At 42.6% G+C, this 24,691-nt stretch overlaps 1 protein-coding gene across 1 annotated transcript; it reads left to right on the forward strand.

Moving 5' to 3' along the window:
• The first annotated feature begins 1,002 nt into the window (after positions 1 to 1,002).
• Positions 1,003 to 12,959, forward strand: LHX1 (LIM homeobox 1). The gene is made up of 5 exons (XM_065418401.1): positions 1,003 to 1,172; positions 4,602 to 4,828; positions 6,435 to 6,712; positions 10,211 to 10,376; positions 12,580 to 12,959. The coding sequence occupies exons 1-5, from the start codon at positions 1,003 to 1,005 to the stop codon at positions 12,957 to 12,959; spliced, it is 1,221 nt and encodes a 406-aa protein (XP_065274473.1).
• The last annotated feature ends 11,732 nt before the right edge of the window (positions 12,960 to 24,691 follow it).

The raw sequence follows: 24,691 nt of genomic DNA on the forward strand, positions 1-24,691 counted from the left end.
AGACGCACACGCCAGACGGGAGAGAGAGGCTCATCTTTTTAAAGACCTTTTTAAACAGAGTATCCGGCCCTGCAGACCCTCCTCTTCTTCCTCTTCCTCCGGTTGGAACATTTTGGCTAGCGGCGCGCAGAAGACTTCAACAGAGCAAAACAAAACAAAAAAACAAAACAAAACAAAACAAAAAAACCAACAACAACAAAACTAACCCACCACCGTCACCACAACAAAAAGCATGCAATGCAATGTTGTCTCTGCACGGACAAGGCTAGGAGTTTTGACTAGTGGACTAGACAAATAAACAGGGGTAGGTAAAACTGTCTTGCTGAAATATACAAGGGGGCGTTTGAACGTGTGTCAAGAAGACTGTAGCAACATCAAGCGAGAGGAGATACATCTGGCTGATTTATAGTATGAAAATATATCTATCTATATAACAACAAGCATCTCCCCCCTCCCTCCCTCTCCAGGGCGGCATCCATGACAGATTAGGGCAATGAGCCTAGGTTAGGATCCAAAGCTCCTTTTGAGTCTTATAATTATTTTATTTTTTTCTCCTTCCTTTTGATTTCTCGTTGGGAAAAGCAGATGCACTTTGACTCCTGACTGCTCTACCTCAGACCTGAGAAAACTCATCACATTTGTTTTTTAATTATTATTATTATTATTTTTATGCGCGTTGATCTGTGTTATTGTTGGTTTTTTATTATTATTATTTATTTTATTGGCCGGGATTCTGCTGTTGTATTGAAAAGCTGGGCCGTGGGTGTTTTTTTGTTTTTGTTTCTTTTCTTTTGGTATTTGTGTACCCCTGCTAGGACATTTGAAAGAAGATCTCCTCCTCCTCCCCCCCCCCCTTTGCTTCCCCCCTTTTCTCCTCCAAGGCTTTTTAAACACACACAAAAACCGACGCTGGTGTAATCTCTTCTTTTTAAATTTTTTTTTTTTTTTTTTTGCTTGACATCTGGGAGCCAAAACCCCCCACTCTCAAAATAACCAAAGACAATGGTGCACTGCGCCGGCTGCAAACGGCCAATCTTGGACCGGTTTTTGTTGAATGTACTGGACAGGGCTTGGCATGTGAAGTGTGTTCAGTGCTGTGAATGTAAATGCAATTTGACAGAGAAATGCTTTTCCAGAGAAGGCAAGCTTTACTGCAAAAACGACTTCTTTCGGTAAGTACCGGACTCCCCGCCGGAAGCCGTGGCTCACAATTCTCCTTTTTAACCTATTTTTTTAATAGGAGCGATGTTTTTTTTTTATTTTTATTTTTGTATTTCCCCATCCTGGGCCTCCCCCCAGCACACACACACGCACACAAATCTCCTTCAGCTCCCTTGCTCAAGGTGATGTCGTGGGGAGGGTGCGAAAGGAGGGAGGGCCTTTTGGTTTGTTGCAATGTTCCCCGCTCCGCGGAGAGGGCGGGCATGAGTTTGCCTTGGCAAAGGGGAAATGTGTGAGGAAGAGGAGGGGAGAAAGGCGGCTGGGGTCACCTCTTCGGCTGGCCATCGCCCCTGGAGCGGAGAGGTTCTCGCGGATCGTTGGCGTGTGTCCGTCCAGGGCCGGGCCTGTGGGCGCAGAGCGGGGAAGAAACTTCAGTTCCAAAGTTCGCTTTGAACTAGTGACTTCTTGGGTGCGCCTTAAAAGGCCAGATTCCTGAGAGACCCGGGCACCCCCCCTCCCCCAAATGGATCTACCCCCGATCCTCCTCTCCTCCCCCAGAAAATACAAGTCAGAGAAACGAAAGCAAAATCCAGCTGAGGTTTCTTTCGGTGCCCATTTCAAAGGCGCGGGCTGATTTGAGCGTGGCAGGGACTAGAACTGGCTTCTTCCTCTGGGAAAAAACCACCCCCGTCTCTAGCGTTTAATGACAGCCCAGTGGGCGCAGAGACTTGTCTAAATCAGCTACCAAAGGACAGTTCTCTGCCGCAAGCCGGCTGCTCACCTCCCTCGGCTACACTTCCGAGAGAATTAGAGTTTAGACCTAATTCCCCCCGCAGTTCCATAACATTTTACAACTTCCCCGAGATTTTGTTGTTGTTTATTTGGGGGAAAGGGAGGTAATTCGTATTATTTAGTCTACCTGCAAACATGAGGATCACCAGACTATATTGTATTGTCATCCTAGACCCAACAGGAACGATTATCCATTGAAACAGCCTCCCCCATCTTTTAAAACTTTTAAAAGAAATCTAAGAATTGCGTAGCCCCCATATATTTAACAATATTTCCCCGGGGCTTACGCGGGGCATTAAAATGATCGTTGGCCAGAGGTTTACAGCGTTATCCTTAAAATAAGATCATATAAGTGATCTCTCCCTTGTCCTACGTTGCCAGTCCGGAGAAAACCTGGCCTAGCGGAGTTTTGTCATAAAGTTCTTGGGAGCCCTGGGCGTTGAAAGGCCCGGATAAAATGCAGTTTTCGCTGCTGCCAGGCAAACCAGTCTTTTTAAAAAGCCCCTAAAATATGGACCTCTGAGAGGAGACAAGAATCTTTCCCACGTTTGCCTCTGCCAACTGACGTGCATTATAATGACCAATAGCTAATATCACAAGTGCAATTATTTGTATATTTGAGAGACTTTAAAAAAATCACACTCTCTTCGGCTTCATTTAACTTTGATAATGAAAGGAAAAGGCAGCGCTCTGTTTAGGGAGTATGATCCCCTTCTTATCAGTGAGGATGTTGCTTAAATTATATTACGGGAGGAATGCAGTATCCGCCTTGATTAAGATTTTTTTTTAACAGCCACGCGATCTACAGTAGAAATATCCACCCCCCAAAAAAAAGTTTGTCTGGAGATCCTTGTGCCCGTTTGCAGCCCCTGTGTATTCAGAAGTGATAATTCAATAGGAAATAACACATTTGCTATCTAAGGCTCTCGGGCAAAGCTAGAACTGGGGGAAGTCTGTGTGGAGGCTGCCGCGTTAAATCTGTCTGCGGTTTTTAGTAAATATGTGATAACTGGATTTGAATAATAAACGTGTTTCTCCAAGAGGAAGCTGCCTGTATACAAACAAATCCCTCTCTTACCCCACCCCCGACCCAGCAGCTGTAACAATCCACATCCCATCCTGTATCCCTGTCAGAAAAACACTTCCCAACCTCCTCCCTTCCCGCCCTCCCCGCTCCAGCATCCAGGGCTCTGGGATGAGAGCACCCCTCAACCCCGAGGTGATTCTAGTGAATCAAACTGCCATGCTGAAGAGAAGCAATACCAGGGTTTCAACTTCCCGGGTCTGGCCTGGGCCAGTCCACACTGACTTGTCGGCGAGAGAGAGCTCGGACCGCGGAAATTGACTCTCTCCGCAAAATTTTATTCTCTTGTAAAAATCTCCTAATTCTTGAAATTGTCCTTGGGGTCTTTTCCCCCCTTGTAAATTGTCCCCTCTATGGAAATGGAAAGGCCGGATCTGTCTCCCTTTGCGGAGAGCGTGTGCCTGACTCACACGCACAATCCTCTCATGTAAATTTCCTTCCTTGTCTTGCTTATGTGTTATTAAATTAAATTGGATCTATTGATTTCAATATACAGAAACACAAAGGCTCTGATTTGTACTCGTTTGCATTCTCCTTTTTCCTCTGCCATTTCCGCATTGCCAAGGGATGTTCAGCTAAGGTGGCTTTCGTATTTAAAAAAAAAATGGTTTAAAGTCCTCAAACCGAGTAAAGTGCAAATATTTGTCAGATCCGTGCTGCAAAACGTAGGTCCCAACCACAGGCTGCAAATATTTCTCGGGGATCTGTGTTCTATTCAGTTAAACGCCAGAGGAAGATTTATAGACCCCTGCTTTTAAAATAATTTAAATGGTCCTACGTGTATAAATGCTCATAGACAGGCCTGTAGGGCAGATGGCAACATTTATTATAAGTACGTGGAAATAGGTTATTTTAAAACAAGCATTATATTTTCATCCGTACCAGGAGTTAAGGTGTTATTGCAAAAGGCTAATATTATATAACCAGGCTAAAATATATGAACCGGTTGTCTTTCTCCTCCCTCCCCCGGAGTTTTTAAGTGGTGACCGATCAAATGCAAGCACCTGGCCTTCCTATGTGCCAAGCAATCCTACAGTCTTTATAGACCTAGCCCCTCCATCCAGGGCGCGCACACACAATGCAAGGCCCTTGACAAATTGATAACATATAAGAAATTCTGCTTAATGTTTATTAGAGCGTCGTTAATCAATGTGTCAAGGTTTAAAGGGGAAACTCTCGACAACCCAGCTCCAATGTTTTAATTAATCTTCCAGCAATATATCCTCTTCCCAGATCACTTCTTTTTTAACACATAATTCAGTATAGAGATACTATATATATAATGGAGGACATTTTCTGCATGGATCAATACTGCACTTTTATAGGAAAAAATGCTTTTTTAAAATGTTCGTTGAAGGCGATTTGGGGGGGCTGGGTTTATTCATTTATACAAGTTTAGCAGTTTTAACGAAATGTGGCCCTATTTCCTGCTTCCTCCCCCCCCCCCAACAAAAAGAAAACAATTAATTTTGAAATATTGCTAGTACAGGGTCCTTCGGGTCACCCAGATGACGCGCTGATCCTGGTGTTTGTTCTTCCACCCTTTCTCTCTCTTCCTTGCCAGGTGTTTTGGGACCAAGTGTGCTGGCTGTGCCCAGGGGATCTCCCCCAGCGACTTGGTCAGGAGGGCGAGAAGCAAAGTGTTCCACTTGAACTGTTTTACTTGTATGATGTGTAACAAACAGCTCTCCACCGGCGAGGAGCTCTATATTATCGACGAGAACAAGTTTGTCTGCAAAGAAGATTACCTAAATAACAGCAATACTGCCAAAGAGAACAGCCTGCACTCAGGTGAGGAGACCTCTGCCATTGTCACTCTCCAGCCAGGCTACCAGCTGCTTGGCCAAAGGCTAAAATACAGCTTGGGTCTGCACAGAGGGATGTCTGGCACTGGGGGCCTGATCCAAAGCCCACTGAGAGCTCTCCTTGATTTTAGTGGGCATTGGATCTCTCTCTCTCTCTCTCTCTCTCGGTGTGTGTGTGTGTGTGTGTACACATGTACACATAGATACACATACACACCATAGTATTTTAAGCAACCTGAAGATTCCAGGGGACCTCTTTCTTATCCCTCTTTGTGTAAGGAAAGTTCTACAAAATTGCTTTTCTTTCTTTCTTTCTTTCTTTCTTTCTTTCTTTCTTTCTTTCTTTCTTTCTTTCTTTCTTTCTTTCTTTCTTTCTTTCTTTCCCTTGTTATTTATTTATATATGTATATTGGCAAGTAAAGATTTTTGGGCCACCCCTCAGCAAGCTCAACTTTCCCCTTATCATAGAGGCTAAATTGGGAGCAGGAAACTGTCCTGATTCGCAGATGCGTTGATAACTTGGGTGCTGCTCTGAAATGCAACATACACATTGCAAGGAGAAGATCAGTAGTAATTTACTGTTTTTAATTGTGAACTTACGTTTCATTTTTGAACGGTACATTTTTACCATCAGAAATGACTGTCGGGTGCAGACTGACAGTGCATTATAAATACAAATATTTGTTCAGACTATACATAGTCGGTTTTGTTTCAGTTTGTAATAACATGGAGCCTTCTGTGCGGGGGATCTTGGCTGAGAGATGTCTGTCCCTTTACATTCTGACTTTATAACCAGTCTCCCAAGCTAGTGACATGCGCCCTATCACGTCTTATTAAATAGAAAAGGAGAACGGGATTGATGCCACTGGGCAATATTTTCAGAGCATGAATTTTGACTCCTACAGGAACGATTCTTGAGCAGTCTGTGAGGAACAGTGCAAACTATTTCAGGCAATGTTATTACCCAGCAACTGCTGCAATCTGATACACGGTATATTGTACCGGTTGGAATTTTGCAACTGTTGCATTTGGAGTCCATATAAGTAGAATCATGGCAGAGGAATAGATGTGAGACCTTGCAAAATATGAGTGCTGCTTTGCAGAAACCAATACTAAATATCAATTTGATAAACATTTGCAGCTGTGAAAGGTAGATTTAAAAGTGGAAATGTATTTTATTTGTATTTAATCCCACCTGCATCTAATGCTCTGAAATACAATTAATGCTTTTTTGACACCGAGGTATATTTTTAAAAAAAGCCTTAGATGAGTTGATTCTAGTGGTCTCTTCTGGCCTTCAAAATCAATGGATGTTGCATTTAAATTCATGCTCATTGTTGTGGGGAGTGGGTTATGATATTCAAGTTTCCAGTAAAACTAGGAAAGATCCGAGAAACACATGCACTTCCCCGAGCCTTAGGGACGGGGGAGGGGGCGCAAGATGGGGGAAAGTGCTGAAGGTTTTCAAGGTGCACGTGAAACTGTCTCACCTTCACACGCCCGTGTTACAGCGCCTTGGGTCGGGGGAATGCAATGCTCAGCACAGCCGATGTGAGTGTGATCCCCCCCCCCACCCCTTTCCTTTTGCCCAGCCACAACCGGCAGTGACCCCAGTCTGTCTCCGGATTCCCAAGACCCTTCCCAAGACGACGCGAAAGACTCGGAGAGCGCAAACGTGTCAGACAAGGAAGCTGGCAACAACGAGAATGATGATCAGAACCTGGGGGCCAAGAGGCGGGGTCCCCGCACCACTATCAAAGCCAAACAACTTGAAACTCTGAAAGCAGCCTTCGCAGCGACCCCCAAACCCACCAGGCACATCAGGGAACAGCTGGCCCAAGAAACCGGGCTCAACATGCGAGTCATACAGGTACCAAAAGCCAGTCCCAGCCTCGGTTACCTGGGGGGCCGGGGGCAGTTTGTGCGTACAGCTCGCTTGCTAGCAGTGTGTTTGGGAGGAGGGGTTTCCAGTCGGTTAATCGTGGGCCCCATCCACAGCCCACTGAAAGGCTCCTGTTGACTTTGAGTCAGGCCCCAGGTGGGGTCTCCAAACAAATCTCCCAAAATACAAGTCGGCTGGTTTAAAAGTTAAGCTTCCAAATGATGCACTTTCCAGTTCAGTACCAGCCCAGTGAAAGGGGAGAGAGGGGACTGACTTGCCAAGCGAGTTAAAGAGACGGGCCTTATAATAATGCCTCCCCTGGGTAGCAAAAAGCCTCCAGGGGGGCAAGATACCCAGCCCCCTGCCCACGCTGTGCAGTCCTTACTCTGTCCGCTCAAATCAACGGGGTGAGAATCTAGCCCCTGGCGACTCTGTGCACAGAATCGCAGGAGACCTATTTCTACCTCCCATAGTCATGGTAATAAAGGGAAGCAAAGGCTTGTGTGTTTAGGATACTGGTCAGTTTCCAAAACAAAAGAAGGGGAAAAAAGGGAAATCAGAGTTCTAGTTGGGCATTTCTGTATATATATAATTGAAATATACGTTTTTGACCCTAATGAATATAAACAGCTGCTTTATGTGCTCAGAGCCTGGTGTTTATTGAACTTCCTCCTGTGGGGCTGGGTCGAGAGATCCTTGAGAGGGTTAAAACCTTTCATGCATTTTGCATCCACCTTTCATGTGGCTCCTGACAGATATAGGAAACAGCAAACGTTTTGACGTGGTTCCAAAAAGGAGCCGCGGCATATGTACAGGGAAGTCGCACAAAAAGCATAAAATGGGGAAGCCCCCAGAGGAAGTCTTTCTGCAGGAAAACGGAGAAAAGAGGAAAAGGAAAACGTACGATCAGCCTGGGAGAAATGGCCAGGAAGAAATGGAGGAAAGGGAGTTGTACAGGATACACTGTCATGTTGACAGTGTGCCTCCTACAGAGCAAATCATCCGTCCCAAACTAAGGGGTACCCGCTGGTTTGAAAGATGAACAGGTCGAGGAATACTGAGTCCGCGTTATTCTTTCCAAGATTTTTTTTTACAAAACAAACTTCCCATTTCCAGAGTGACATTATAGGCGGACTCTCAAACTGATTGAAATGTGGACTGGCTGGAAATAGTCCCACCCGTCCTGTTCCTGCAGTGACCTGTGCACCTTCCAGGGGTGCAACCCGGCAGCCTTCGCCCGGGCAAGACTCCCGCAGTCCTCCAGGGAAGTTTTGCCCGAGTGAAGACTGCAGAGATTTGGCTCCTAACCCCGGGCACAGACTTTATTTAACCAAAAAAAAAAAAAAAAAAAAAAGAGGCGACCCGCTTCTTGCGGAAAGTGCTAAAGAAGCTGCGAACGGTATCGAAATTAATAACCATAAATGTGAGGGGTTAATGGATAAATAAGAATGACAATGCGCTGGAATTATTAAAAGGTTTATAAACCCGCAGCGCTGGGGGTAATGGGGGGTTAAAGGACCATTAAGGCGAGGTTAGATTGGAAAGTCTCAGTGTGAGGATAATTAGGAGTAATCTTGTCAGGGTAATAAGAATTAACTCAATCATTCTTGACCTGCAGCTGGAGTGCGATAAGCAAAGAACCCAGGGCCTGATTTGAAATGTTCAATTCAACACGGACTGTACATTTGAGGACAGTTTAGATATATATAGAGACACGAATATATGTGTCTACACACAGCGAGCTGTGCGTGTATATGTTACTTAGCTTGTTTGTAGATGTATGTATGATATCTATCTGAATAAAGGATGTATCTGTGTACATTATGTATATGTGTGTGTATATATACACACCACATACATACACAGAGGTATATATACACATAATTGTGTGAATTCATATAGAGTGTATATTGTGTGTATATGAATTCACACAATTATATATATATTTGTGTGAATTCATATACATACAATATACACTCTACATATGCATACGCACAATAATATATATATATATATAATGCATGTATGTATGTGTAAATATAATGTGTATATGTGTGTATACAGATGAATGTTTGTGTTTTATTGTTCATGGGAAATATATCTGACACGTTGTTCAAATTAGAACAACAGACACTTAGTTTAAACCTGGTCTTCAGTGAGTTTTGCCTGAATAAAAATTACAGGGTTGAGCCCTATTATATCTGGTAAAAAAAAAAAATCGGTATCAGCTTTTTTCCCCTTAAAAGAAACATCCCATCCGCCTTTGTTTTCCTGGAGCGGGGTTTTGCGCTCTTTAGCCCCGCCACCCCAGTATGTGAGAGCACTGAAGTTAATTAGTGACCCAGGGAGTTAAGGCGCTGGGGACTTTGTTTTGTTTTTATTTAAAAAAAAAGCACAACTATTTATTTAAAATGTCTCGAAGACATTCTCAGAATCCGTCTCCAAGGACAAAATATTTTTTTTTAATCTTTCCGAAGCACTCGGAGAAATTGTTCTTTGGGATTCCGAGAAAATTTTTTTTTTAGCCTTTCCAGTAATGTTTCTAGGCGGTCCTGTATTTATTTTGAGACTGAAATCCACCCCCATCTGACACTGCCCTCTCGCACGGGCTGTTACAAATCGGGTGTCAGTTCATTGTATTGGGGGGGTTGAAAATTCAAGTCCGAAAAGATGAGGCTTTCCCAGGGGTGGGGGCCTGAAAGCCCCTAAAAATCCGTTGCTGTCTGGAGCCTGCCTCCAGTGATATACAGGCTGTCACCAGCGTCCAGATGGGTTCACGCATTTGGCAATTCATCAGCCTCCTCTCCTGCCCCCGGGGCTCTGCGGAGGGTCCCTCACCCTCCACCTGCTTGGGGGAAAGAGGTGCTGCGTCCTAATTCGGTTGCATCCCGGGACCGACACAGGCTTGACACCGGAGCGGAATGCGGGGAGAAAGAGAAAACAAAAACAAGAACTAACCCTAGGAAAGTGGGGGCTGAGCCGCCCAGAGGGAGTCAAAATCCTGCCTCCCTTTTCATAGACTAAAGAGACAGTTCCTGGCTGGGGGCAGTTTGAACCTGAGATAAAAATCTTCCCTTTGGTGAAGGACTGAGTGCGCTGGGTCCAGGGGTCTGTTCTGCAGGGGAGGGTGTTAAACTGTGTGTGGGGGGGGGGGCGGAGATAAAAGATCTATATGTGCCTCTGCCTTGGTGTGTCTGGGTTTTCTGCAGGGCTGTCTATGTCTAAGGGCAGCCTGCGGGTAGACGTGTTGTGAGAGGGGCAGGTCTGGGGGCGCGGGACATCTGTGGTGCGCACACACGACCCTGGCTCTGTGTGGACGCAGCTGGCGCGGGGTGGCTGGAGAGGGAGTGGCCAGCGGGGTTGCAGGGCACGCGGCAGGCTCCCCTCCCTGCCCCCGGCTGGCGAGTTTGCATGGGGCGGGGGGATCAGCCTGTCCCAGGCGGCAGCTGCGGCTCTTTGTCAATCCGGTCTCCTTGCTGCTCCCAGGTGTGGTTCCAGAACCGGCGCTCCAAGGAGCGGCGCATGAAGCAGCTAAGCGCGCTGGGGGCCCGCCGGCACGCCTTCTTCCGCAGCCCCCGCAGGATGAGGCCGCTGGTGGACCGGCTGGAGCCCGGGGAGCTCATCCCCAACGGGCCCTTCTCTTTCTATGGAGGTGGGTAAGAGCGCCGGGTAGAGACGCCTCCCGCGGGGCTAGAAAGGCGCCGCAGGTGAAGAGAAGCAAAGGTCAGGGCAGGTTCCCCCCCACCCCCCCAACAGCTGGCACGGCTTGAAGGGGAAGAAATTTCTCCTAAGAGGGGGATCCTCCGCCCCCCTCCCAACAAACCCAGCACAATCACAGCTACCCCCACTGGAACAGCTGCAGGCAGGAGACACTCCACACAAACCCCTGCGCAGCGTAGAAGCAAACGCTTTCTCCCTGTTTTACTTAGTGAGGAGGATTTCAGTGCGTGGGATCTCTCCTAAGGAGCGCCCATAGCTCCCTAACCCGCTGTAGGGACACACAACCTGCGGGGGCGAATTTAAAAACCAGGAAGGAAAGCGGCTGAACATGTCACCAATCAGCTAAGAATGGCCGCTGCTCTCATTTGTCGTTTTTGGTAGTAGGTGGTGGTGGGGATTTTCTCTCTACCTGGGCTTTGACTATTATTCTTATGGGAGGTTTCTCTCCTTCAGGACTGTTTCATCTCCAGAAATCTTGCATAAACCATTGAGCACTCTCTGTGATTATTTATGGACACCCTGCTTTCCAAAGCCAAGTTGAAATCTAATGGCAGAGTTTGGGAAGGAGGAGGAGGGCTTGTTTGATTGTGTTGAATGTTCGGAGGGGAAGCATAGAAGTTCTAACATTTCCGGTTGGTAGAGGACTTATTTCCCAGATCCCTGTAAATACAAAAGAGGGGGCTGGTTGTGAAATCAGGACTGATTATCAACCTCTGGCTGCCACTAATGAATCACTCCAATTAAAGATTTGAAGAGGGAAAGGGGAAGGCTATATACCTCTCTGTTCCTGGGCTCTTCCTGAGAGAGAATGTGTAGAAACTTTAGCTGCAGAAAGGCTTCCATTCCACTCCCGCTGGAATTGGTGCACAAAAGGGCCGTGGGGGAAATAAACAAACACTTTAGCCTCGCAAAACCAGTCTGGGGGCCGGAGGAATGAAGGGAACAGGAGAGCACAGAAAATGAAGAATGCAATCAAATGTAGTGAGCCAGAGTCTGTGTAGTTCCATCCTGCAGTCAGCTTGGCTCTGTGTAGAAATAAACTCTTTGATCCGTGGCATTTTCCTGAAGTGGGAATAAGGACCGGGCATAAAACAACAGAATCTGTCAGTATTGTTTTCAGAAACCTTCTAAAAGAACGGTCCTCTGGTTAATTTCACTGTCATTCACTGCTCATCCTTGTCCCTTTCCCTTTTTGTCTTTATTTAAATTGACGAAGTTTCCCCTGCATTCTTTGGCCAGAGTAATTTGAGGTGGTGTGAAAGCTCCATCGTGAACAGAGCTGGAGGACATTTCAGTAGATCAAATGACGGACAATTAGGAAAGGTGCTATATGTGTTCTTTGGGCCATGATCAACTGGGATGGGTCCCTCCTGCTAAAACAATTTGAACCAAGTCTTTCCAATGGACCAAGATGCAGAATATCATATCAGCTAAGCAGTATTGGCTTTTAAATTCAGTGCATTTATTTTTCTTTGTTTTATCGAAATGGTGACTTTTTTTTGAGAGAGACAGAAGGTTGGAATTCCTTTCCAGACTTGCCAACATTTGAAAATGAAGCAGATCACTGCTTGGGCAAAGTAAATAGAACCTGTGCACCTTAAGAAACCAAAATTCCTTTACTTACTGTGAGCTCTTTGGAGCAGGTGAGGTACTCTGGGTGTTTAAGATTGTACAGCAGCTAGCCCAGCCAGCCCCCCACTGGGGAATGAAATACACTAACAGGCCAACCTCTCCCTGAAGCTAAGCACATGAATCCACATTCAGGGCCAGATTTTTCAAAGTGTTTAGCACCTCTCTAGGCACTTGAATGAAGTGGCCAGATTGGCAAAAGTGCTCAGCACCCAGCTCCCATTGTGCTCAACTGGGAAGTAAGTGCTCACTGGGGCCAAGGTACTTTATTTAGGTGTCTACCTGGGTGCTGAGCTCTTCTGAACATCTGCCCATTGGGCTTTGCTTAGGTGCCTAATTGAGGGCCTGATCCAGAACCCAAGGAGCTCAATGGAAAGACCCACTGATTTTAGTTAGCTTTGGACCAGGTTAAGGCACCTAGTTTGCCCTATTTAGTTCTTTTATTGTTTTACACTTGGTTCCTTTGCATTATTCTTCCTCTCTCTCTCTCTCTCTTTGTCTGGTAGATTATCAGAGCGAGTATTATGGCCCTGGAAGCAATTATGATTTCTTCCCACAAGGACCCCCTTCATCTCAAGCTCAGACGCCAGTCGATCTCCCATTTGTGCCCTCTTCTGGGCCATCAGGAACTCCTCTGGGTGGAATGGATCACCCATTACCCGGACACCACCCTTCCAGTGAGGCTCAGCGCTTCACTGACATAATGTCCCACCCACCTGGAGACTCACCCAGCCCTGAGCCCAACCTGCCAGGTTCTTTGCACTCCATGTCTGCAGAAGTTTTTGGTCCAAGTCCTCCGTTTTCTTCAATATCCGTCAACGGTGGTGCTAATTATGGCAATCACTTGTCACATCCACCAGAAATGAATGAAGCAGCTGTGTGGTAGCTTTAAAACAAACTGGGTCTAAGTAAGTGATGATCTTCTAGTCTGCTTATGTTATGGTGTACAGAAATGAATAAATATAACATCTCTCTTGCCCTAAGACAATTTTACCTTGGGAATTAACTGAATCCAAATCACTCCAAGGCAAGCTTTGCTATAGATCGGGACAATCTTCATAATATGGTTGTAACAAACAAACAAAAAAAGGACACTTTTTGGTACCATTGAAAAGACACTGGTGAAGCTGTACAGTAAAGTTCTGCTGTGCTGTAGGATGGCGTAGGTTGAATACCCTGTTGGATGTCACCCTAAGAGCCACAATCCTTAGGAGCTTTTCATTTAAAAAACAAAAAGAACAAAAGAAAGGTCAAAGAAAGGGAGGGGGAAGTGTGAAGAGCGCTAGTTAAGGATGGTTCTGGCATTATGAATTTGTTTAATTTTGTCTCTCAGAAAGTTCAACAACAACAACAAACTCTTTTTAGCTTCTGAAATGTGAGCCTGCTGACTATCAGGTGGGACTTTTTGTTTTTTAATTATTTTGCCAAAATCACAAATACTAAATGTTAGCCCTCAGCATCAACTCTTCTACCTTCACAAAGCTACACACACAAAAAATCCTCATAATAACAAAGGTCGCCAACCAGACCTCTCACTAAAAATGACTTGAAACAAACAAATAAAAAAGTATTCTACCTTCACAAAAAAAAAAAAAAAAAAAAAAAACCTAAACAAAAGACTCTACTGACCTAAAAACAGTCAACTGTTTACGTAGAATGTTAAATTCAGGAGTTCAATGTTTTACTAATAAATCCTGTTTTAGAACCTCTTGTTCAAAAGCAAAATATTTTGAGCAACCAACCAAAATATATCACTTTCTTTTCTGTAGATGTTATATGACAGATTGCAGGGCTTGTGGTTCACTGTGCTAGTTGTAAAAGGTGTTGTTTACAGAAGGCAAAGAAAAAAAAAAACCCATGAAAACCAGACAGTTGCCAAATAAAGTAATTATATAGCACAAATACTGTAAGGTGCTTTGCACCAACAACCTGAGCAAGTGTTTTTTTTTTTTTTTTGTTTTTTTTTTAAGTGTTACAAGGTTAAACAAACAAACATCTTTGCTAATTTTTAGTCCTGTTGAACATTCATGGAATTGTTAATATGACTTATATAGACCCACACAGGTTTTATTTTTGTGTCTTTAAAAGAAAAGTCCAAAATATTTAAATTTTATGGTCAAATATGCAGTCAACAGCTGCTACTTTTTTCTTTATATATTAAATTTCTCATATGTCTTTTATTGTTCTAATAAACCTAAGCTTGTGTGACCTCCAGTGCATATTAGACCATTCACTGTATGAAAGAAAACATGTTGGATAAAATTTGTGAGTTTTTAATAAAATTAGAAAATCTGATGTTTAGATAACTTGTGTTTCATTTGATGATTTAAATAATTTTAAATGGGTCCTCTTGAATATAATAGCCCTGAAAAGATACATCCACTATACTCGTATTATATATCTATTTTGCTTTGGTAGAAGTCTAAACCCTGTTGCCAATGAAGATAGATGTTATCTGTAGTTTCATCCTCTCTTTGCCTCTGCAGACTTAATTGATACAGTGCAAAAATATGTTCATCTATCAATTAAATTACAGAAATGGAAACGTATCAAATTGTTTAACATATTAGTTCATTCTAGGTCTATGGTAAGACACAAAACGTGTCCAAGATGCTCATTTTTTATGCATATACAAAACTGTATTGTGAATATGTCAAAAACCTGTAAATATATGGTTTAGGATTGATCCATTTTTAGCTCAATTTATTTTCCATAGGAAATCCTGCTTTCTAATTTGGTGGTCTGAAAGACAACATAAACTGAATGTACAGCAAGAAATGACAATAATTTTAATCCCCTTTTCAGAGCTGATATAAAGTTCATTGTTTTATAGCTTTTGGTACGTTAGAAGTTGCACTAAATACATATTGTCCTGAGACCCACTACCCCCAAAATTTTTGAAAAGTTACAGATATAATATTTCAGTTGTGAATTATTACATTGTCTCTGTCTTCAGTCCTTACTGAGGCAAAAATACCATTGATGCCTGAATAAGGAGTACAAGGTTGGGTCTAGGTTTGATAAGTCCCATAGATAAAACCCTTTCCAAGTGCTCATTTAATAGTGGAATTATATATTTTCTCCATCCCTGAGTTGGCTGTTTCTCTTTTGTTTTAAGTAGGCCCAGAAATTTTGCTCTTACCTACAGCTTCGTAGTCTTGATTATTTATCTCTTTGTGGTGAGTGAAAAATCAGAATGCTTTAAAATTGTATGGTATGTAATTTTTATTGGTGGTTTCACATTTTGTTGACTAACACCTAGGCTTATAGACCCAGCAGAGGGGGCATTTAGTTTAAGCAATACTTCAATTTAAACACAGAATGTCTTCTATAATAAGAGATAAATATAAATGATCTGCAAGTCATCTGTTAGTGGTTTTTTTTTTTTTTTTTTTTAATCATGCTTTATTAAATGCAGGGGAGACTTTTTAAAACTCATGGGCTCTGTGTGTAACTCATTTCTTTATCGCTTTATTTTTTTTATATCCGGTGCTTCTGATTTTTTGCTCCATTTTGCATTTATATAATGAAATCACAGGAGATCTATTCATTACATATTTTGATTTAACTGGACTGATGCTCTTTATATATACTACCATTTGCTATTAGGGGGCTGGTCTACCTGGCTGTTTTATTGTTGTCAGTTATTTTATATGAAGAAATTTGTGCCAAGTGTTTTTCCCCCCCTCTTTCTTTCTTTCTTTTTCTTTAAGTGAGTTACTTGTCCAGTGTATTAAGTATTTGTTTATGTAGCGCACACAGGTAGAAATGTGATGTAACTCAGATTTAGGTCATACAAGGCCAGAGGAAAGCCTGTGTTTACTGGACCCAATCCTGCAGTCCTTATTTCAGGCAAAGATGTGACTCGAATCAGCAGAAGTTTTGCCTGACTATGGGCACTATCCACAAGGCTGTGAGAACTCTGGCTGTGATCCATCAAAGCACTTAAGCACATGCTTAATTTTAAGCACTTGAGCAGTCCCGGGCATAAAGTTAAGCACACACCTAAGCGCTTTGTTGGATCGGAGCCAGAGTGCTCAGCTCTAGAGTTCTGGACTCTGATTAACAAGGTAGATACTTAGGAAGGGCCCAATCCTGCATTGTTTGCACAGTCAAAACTCCTGTTGAAATCGCTGGGATATTGGACCCTATACAAGACCTTGCTTACATGCGCAGTTCTATTGAGGGGTAGTACTCCTGAGTAACAGTTTTCAGGGTAAGGCCCTCTGAGTACATGTGTTTGTATGAGTATTTTATATATGCGTGTGTGTATGTGTTGTATATATTTATATATATAAAACCACACATTATATGTGCGTGAAGACACACACAATGGACTTTCAAGGCTGTTTAAAAACAATATCCTCTTTTGATCTCTTCTTGCTTAACCATTATTGGTTCCGGTGGCCTTCCAGGAGAGCCTTTGTGTTGCCACTACTTTGCAGTAGAAAGTGCAGAGTGATGATGCAGAACTGTGGCCAGGCCTAGATCTGTGCACCAAACTTGCACTGACATACTGGAGTTTGACACACAGATCGAGAGCAGTATGTAGCCTTTATTTTTTGGCAATGTAAGGATTGCGCAGCATTTGAATGCATAAGACTAAGGACTTTTGTAAATTCTTCACAGCAATATATTATTTACTAGAAAAAAGTGTGAAAACAACGAACGCACTATTTATAGTAAACCAATTTTAATTTAACAAGATGGTTCTATTGACTAATCAAAATGATCCTAAAACTACTGAGAGTCTTCAGCACTCAAACAATTCTTCTTTTGTCACAAATTGTGGACCATATTCTCCTTCATATCATTGCTGGAAACTCCCATTGATGTCAGTAGCAGCCTTCTTTCTTCATTAGTAATTTCCATTATCTATTTACTCAGGCCTATGCTTGAGGGAGTGATGCGGGATTTGTAAAGATCTGTATCCTAAGGTGAAAATGTACCTAAATTATGATTTGTAGATAATTTATGTATATTATTTTAATATATGTATGTGTGCCCAGATCCTGAGTGATGGGCGCAGGATACAAATCTATAAATAAATACAATTTAAGAATATGATTGGTGATTTACATACTTTTACCATTCAATTAAGGGTCTAAAGCAGCAATCTTTACTCAAGCAAAAATCCCATTGGCTCTTCTGGGATTTTTCCCTGAGCAGAAATTATTTAATTAGGCCTCAGTTGCTTTAATAATGGTATTTATAAGAAACTGGTGTTTCCCTTTCAGTTATCAGACTTGTAAACAGCCTCGTATAAGACTTCACATATATTTAGGCTTAGCCAAGGCATGCCCATTTCTTCACCTAGACAATGCTGTTCAACTGAGAGAGGACAAAGTTATCAAAGGGTTACACCATTGGTGAAATTAAATGTACTAGGGACAAGAGGAATCCGTTTGGAAAAGTCTTCTATTTACTTGTACACCATCACTCTGTCACTGTATTTGGATAGCCAGAAATACTTATTACAACAATACTCTCAAAGCTCCAACTAAAATGAAAGGGGCCATTTAAAAAAAGGCTTTCAGTCCATAAGGATTACCATCCCTTGTTAGCTGTCTCCTTTGAGTGGTGTTTTGTGGACAGATACTCGGCATTTTTCTTCAAACCCAGTTGAAGAAAAAATATCCGTGGCCATGGTATCACCCATTTTTCAAATAAGGTCAAATACAAATTTTAATTATAAACTGTGGGCGAGGTCCACAAAGTTAGGGCCCTTAAGGCCCAGTGGATCTTTCACTGATAAAAATGGGACCTTTGTACAAAGATTGAGGGTAGACAGTGGCCCTTATATAGGAACTGAACTTTGTTAGTAAAGTCATGGTTGCATTCGGCATCACTGAATAGGGAAGGGGGGGGGGAAGGCAGGGCATTTTTAGGACTACCAATTTTTCTGTACTTTGCCACTTGTGCATGTAATTACCTGATTTGGTTCACACAGTTGTCTTAACTGCACAAAATAGCTGCACAGTTGTGCATCTAAAACAACAGAATCTGTGTCTTAGAATGTTGTCATCAGGTTCTATAAGTAAGACCACATTGGGATGAATGGAGTGACTCGCTTCTTTTGAAGCTGTTGTTTCAGGCTGTCTGCAGATTCAGGAAGATAGTTCTGCACTAGTTACTCTCTGTTCAATGTTTGGAAGGTTTTCTTTACAGCACTAAGAACTAGTGACTTCCTTTTTTCTTGTGGTGTGTGGGGTGTTTTTTTTAATGAAAGCTTGCACTCTGCAGAATGTGAAGGGGGGGGGGGGGGAAGGACCTGATAAATATGTCAGGCAGGCTGGATTCATATATTTCTCACCTAATAATAAAGGGTTGAGAATTGCCATTGACTGATACACAAAGCTGCCATGACATCACTGCGTCTTCTACGTGTGGCACTATGACCCTAATCCAGCAAAGCACTTAAGCATGTGCTTTGTTTTAAACAGATGAATAGCCTGATTGAGTTCTGTGGGATGACTCATGCTTAAAGGTAAGCACATGCTTAAATATTTTTCTGAACTGACGCCTCTGCCAGGAGAGGGCTAAGCATCTGACACTAGATCAAGACCATCCTGGACACATATATTTTGTATATAGAAAATAAATGTTGCATTCTTATGTTCCCCTGAAATTGGAGAGAGAGAGAGAGTATGTGTGTGTGTGTGTGTGTGTGTGTGTGTGTATATATATATATATATATATATATAGTGTGTGTGTGTGTTTTGGTCTGTGTGTCAGAGATGCCCTTGGTCAAGAATATACTTTACACTCTCGTATAAATTATTCTCCTAATCTTTACAGTGCCTCTCTGTGTTTTTATAATTCCTGTATATCAGTAGCCTCTTTAAACCCTACATGGATCTATTTAAAATGTGTTAAATATATTGTAAATTCAAGAACATACAACAAGGGTGCGATTTCCAATGAGAGTTAGGCACTTAGCTCTTTGGGTACTTTTGATAATCCCTTCCCAAGTAAATAAAAGCAGATGAATAAAGTCATTGAATAAATCTTGCCTTAATTTCCTTACTAGATCTGGAGAAAAAATGTTAATTGGTTGCTGCAGTGAATTTTTAATTAAATTTTTTTAAACTGAAAACAAGTTTTTTGGTTTCCTCTTACCCTCCTCTCCTTCCCCCCCCCCCCCCCCCCCCCCCCCGCTTTTCCAGTGGAAAATTTTTGTTGCTGGAAACAATTTTTAGATGCAAAAAAATTGTCATATAAAAATGAAATATTTCAACTAATTTTTTTTTGTTTTGGGGAGGGGGGGAATGCCATTTTCCATTGCAAAATGTTTAGGGCCGTATACTGCCTCCATGTATGGGTCGAATTCTGCCCTTGATGGTGCAATTCAATTTACTTCAGTGGATGCAACTCTGATTCATGTAACTGCCATTGATATCTATGGGAATTCTGCCACAGACTGATGCATGGAGTCTGGAGCCACACTTGTAACCACCGTTCTAGCTCACAAAGGGAAGAAACGAATGCTGAGTGATACTGAACACTGAAATGTTAAGTGGATGATCAGTACATTGTTTAGTACATGCTTGGATTGGTTTATATTTCTATATGCATTTCCTTGTTTTTATATTTATAAAAACAAACACTTAAAAATAAAAGCAATGTGTTATTATTAATTGCATGTATTTATACAGTACCCAAAGTGTGCTATGCTCTTTCATAGATTTGCCAAGGCTGACATGTAATCTGAGAGTCTTCCAAATGCCAAAAAGCCACATATGTATATCATAGGAACAAGGGAAAATATGAATGAGAGAAATGAGAAGATATTTTATAGTACATTCTTCCCACAGCACACTTGTACATCTGTTACACATTTAGATCAATATTTTTATTTGAGCAAATAAGCATCTAGATCTTCAGTAACATTAAAGGGGAAATATTAAAGGAACCATGTTAACTAGTTTTGGGATTCATGGTTTCCAGTTTATGAACAGAAAGAAGGCTTTACAATACCTAGTATGAATGTAAATGCTTTCAGGATTGTGTTAAAAATTAAATGAAAAAATATTTTTATTATTCTGATTTATTTATTATACAAACATTGTTTTGCATGATTATGAATCTAAACGGCAGCAGCAGTAGCATGGCTTTAGGGCATGTGATCCAGAAACTGAAACAGACTAGTCTGTCTCTGTCTGTTTTAATTATCCAAGCTGAGTGAAATGCAAAAAGGAAACAAACAGAATAAATTGGAAGAAGGAAATTGGATTTCTAAAATATTTTAACAATCTATGGTGTTTTAATAGTAGGGATTTTTTGTTTGGTTTTGGTTTATCTTGAGGGGGTACCTTTAACAGAGATTCTAAATGACTAGCCGCTGCACGTGTTGGCCCCAATCCAACACAGCTCTCAAATATGTGAATAACTTTAAGGATGTGACTAGTCCCAGTGGGTCTGATTCTCCATTGTCCTGTACGTTGTGCTGCCATTTATCTCAATGCAAAGTGAGGGCAAAGCTACCACTCTGATTTTTGTAATGTTTTACATCCACTTTGCTCTAGTGTAAATGGTTGCACAAGGTGCAGGGCATCAGAGAATTAGGCCTGTTGGCTTCAATAGGATTACTCATGTGTGTGAAGTTATACATGATCTTAAATGCCTTGCTGGATCAGGGACTTTATGCAGAACAATAGGCCTATTCCTCTCAATAGGTGAAATCCAGCCCCATTGAAGTCAAGGACAAAAATCCCATTGACTTCAGTGGGGACAGGATTTCACCCAATAGGACTAGAGTAAATCAAACAGAATTTGGCTCATGGTACGTTCACCATGAATAAAATGATAGATTGGGAGCATTTTGTGTAACCATTACTAAAAGCCGCCCCCCCCCCTTTTCAGATAGGAGTATTTTGTATTTGTGAGGTTAGGGCAGCGAACACCCATCCTGCCATTGGTACTATTTGGGGGTTTGGAAATGCAATTCTGTATGGTATATTGGCAGTAGACCCTTGGATGGCTGAGTATATACAAGTACCTATTTCTGCTATTTAATTTTTGATAGATTATATACACGTTATTTCTTTATATTAAATAAATGCATGCTCCTCCCTTACTTAATATGGGCTTGTATTCTAGAACCAAAATGCCCGTTAAACCTAATAATAATAATAAAAAAATCCAGAACAAGCAGCCACAGGCGACAGTGTCTGTGTCCACAGTTTTATAATATCGTGTTTTAAGAACAAATAAGGTAAGGAACCTTAATTGTGTGTTGCAGCAAAAGCAAATACAAGAAATATACAATGTAGCGTTTTATAGCCACCTTTTCATAGCCTCAAAATGTAATTTACAAAACAAAATTTACATCCTTTATTGTTTTCTATTCCCCCCCCCGCAAAGCTGAAAAAAGCATTTAAACCCTACAGTGTGTAAAATCCAGGGGTTTGATATATACTAAACATAGGCATTAGAATGAAAGGTCATATATGTAATACAAATGTTATACAATTTTAGTTTTATATGCTGCTCTTTGTATATAATATAACACAATACTTTACAGGGGGACTTTCTGGGAACCATTTTGAGAGCTCGTCCCAGTAACGTAGGATTTGGGGATTTTTAGTCTTTCCTCATAATGGTGTTTTACAGGGTTCTCCAAAGTCCTCACTGGAAGTTGTTAGCTGAGCAATAAGCTGCCTAGGCTGCTGAAGGAAATGGTAATTAATGATATTCCTCTGCCCTCTGTAGGACAACTGGCTGCACTGAACTCTTCTGCTTCAGGGGGAATAATACTGGATCATGGAGTAAAGCAACAAACGCGTGACACCTTGGTTGTTGCCTGGCACAGACGTTTCTGCATTCTAATTAGAAATCACGTCTGGATTAATTTTATAGCATTTAAAAGCAGATAAGCAGTGGGGAGAGTTTTTGTTGACTGGAAGAAGGAGGGGATGAGAGATAATCACGCTGAATTTGTCTCTTAGCTAGAAGTGGATCTGCTTTTGGATCGGCGTTTGTAACTTGAACCTACCATTGTAAGGGACAGAATCCAAACACTGAATGTGAATAAACTGAAATTTAGGGACACTCAGATTTCAGCCCTCTAAATGTTTCATAGTTGGGGTTCTAAAGGCAAATCATTATAGACATGAAGTTTAGATCCTGATCTGGAATTCCGGTTTGAGGTTTTGTAAGGGTCTGCCTGTGCACACCTCAGTGCAAGATAGGGAATGTATATTAAAAAAAAACAACACCCAAAAGATGACCCTTGAATATGTAATACAAATAGTGAGAAAATAATCTACATGATCCCATATTTTAAGCAGCTTTTTTATTTTTTACAAAAATAAAATGAAAGTGCGGTGTTGATTTTCTTAAGCATTTAAAATGTTTATGGTAATATTTAGCACTTACATAATCATAATACTTAGCTCTTTGTAGAGCTAGGTTATTATAGAGTGCTTCTCAGCATCAAAGCACTTCCAATATTAATTAATTCTCACAACCACTCTGGGGGCTATGTATGGTTCATTATTCCCATTTTATTGATGGAGGAACTGAGAGAGAGAGGCAGGTTAAGTGACTTGCTCCGGGTTCCACAGCAAGTCTGAGTCAAACCTAGAATTTGCTCAGAACTTCCCCGGTTTTGTTTGCTTATGCTGTTCACGTATAATAATAAGTTGACAGTGGTTCCTGCTTATTATATAGTAACCATATTCTGTGGTACATGAACTCAGAGGTCAAAGGCCGAGGTGTTTATATCAAACATGGGGCCTTATACTGCAACTCTTAGATGAATTCACTCCATGGGCCTGTTGTGTGAATAAGGGTTGTAGGACTGAGTGCAATATGAGCCTAGGATATAACTATTATTGAATTAACAGGAACTGACCTCAAGTTCAACTTCCAAATGGAAAAAGCAAGACAAATTTTTTTTTTAAATAATTGGTTTTATAAGAATGGCTGCTTCAAGTTCCTTCTCCACTTCATCAAAGTGTTAATTACATTGGGCCAAATTCTCAGCTAATGTAAATTGAAGTCAATGGAGCTCTGAGAATTTACCCAAGATGAGAATCTGGCCCATTGCCCAGGAACACGTTTGTGCAAGCATGTGCACACACAAAAGGTAGAACCCTATTTACCTGAATGGAAGAGGTACCATGGAATCTGGTTAGATAACAGATTTTGTTTTTCATAAAAGTGATGTATGTGAGGGATACATAACCTAAATAAGGATAATATGTGTGTCCTGGGGGGGAAGAAGAGTTGCATAAGAGAGGTTTTATTATGTATAAACACCAGAAAAACATTCTATTTACATAGGTTTACATACATGCTTAGACAATCATACATTCTTTCACCTCCACCCACACATCCTTCTCCCCTGCGTTAATGCTCACACTGATTCCCCCATTATACTTCACGTTAGTTACCCTCACCCCAACACACCCTCACATACCAGGCCCTGCCTCACCCCACTTATCCATACAAAAGTCCCATCCACTCAGCCTCTCCTTATACCCACAACCCCTTTTCACCTACCCTTATATACCCACACATAACCTCCCCACCACACCCTCTTACCCTCCCCTTATACCCCTTTTCCCCTTCACCTCCCCTTATACCTCTGGCCCTCACTCCTCCATCCCCCCTTATATCAACACCTCCTGCTCACCTCTCCTTATAGTGATACCCCCTTACACCCACATCCCCTTCACCTCAGCTAGTACCCACATCCCCTCCCCTCCCGATACCCACACCCCTCCATCCCCCTTACACTGACCCCTTCACCTCAGCAGATACCCGCCCCCCTCCACGCCCTACACCCACAGCCCCTTCACCTCACGTGATACCCACACGCTCTTCAACCCCCCTATAACCACACCCCCTCCCCTCATACTGATACCCCTTCTACCCACACCCCTCCCCTCTTCCTATACTGATACCACCTTATACCCACACCCTCTTCAACACCCTTATAACCACCCCCCCATACCAATACCCTTTCTACCCAGCCCCTCCATCCCCCTTCTACCCACATCCCCTCCCCTCTCCCTATACCGATACCCCCTTATACTCTTACCATCTTCAATCCCCCTATAACCACACCCCTCCCCTCACCCCCATAAACCAGACCCCTCATACCCACCCCTTCACCTCACCTTCTACTCACACCCCCTCTGTCCCTCCTTATACCCACACGCTCTTCAACCCCCCTATATCCACACCCCCTCCCCTCTCCCTATACTGATACCACCTTATACCCACACCCTCTTCAATCCCCCTATAACCACACCCCTCCCCTCACCCCCATAAACCCAGACCCCTTATACCCACCCTTCACCTCACCTTATACTCACCCCCCCTCTGTCCCTCCTTATATCCACCCCCTCTTCAACCCCCCTATAACCACCCCCTCCTACTGATACCCCCGTATATCCACCCCTTCACCTCCCCTGATACCCCCTAGTGCTCACCCCCCAGACCTCCTTAAACCCACCATCCTCCTCACCCCCCCAATGCCCCCCCACGCCCGCTGACCCTTTGCTCGCTCCCCCGCCCCGCGCTCGCTCCCCCCAGCGCGCCGGGCGGAGCCGGGCAGCCCCCCCCCGGAAGCGCGGCCCGCTCCGAGCCCCCGGCGCGGCGCCCAGGGAA

The sequence above is a fragment of the Emys orbicularis genome, chromosome 17 (assembly GCF_028017835.1).
Source record: "Emys orbicularis isolate rEmyOrb1 chromosome 17, rEmyOrb1.hap1, whole genome shotgun sequence".
Lineage (NCBI taxonomy): Eukaryota > Metazoa > Chordata > Testudines > Emydidae > Emys > Emys orbicularis.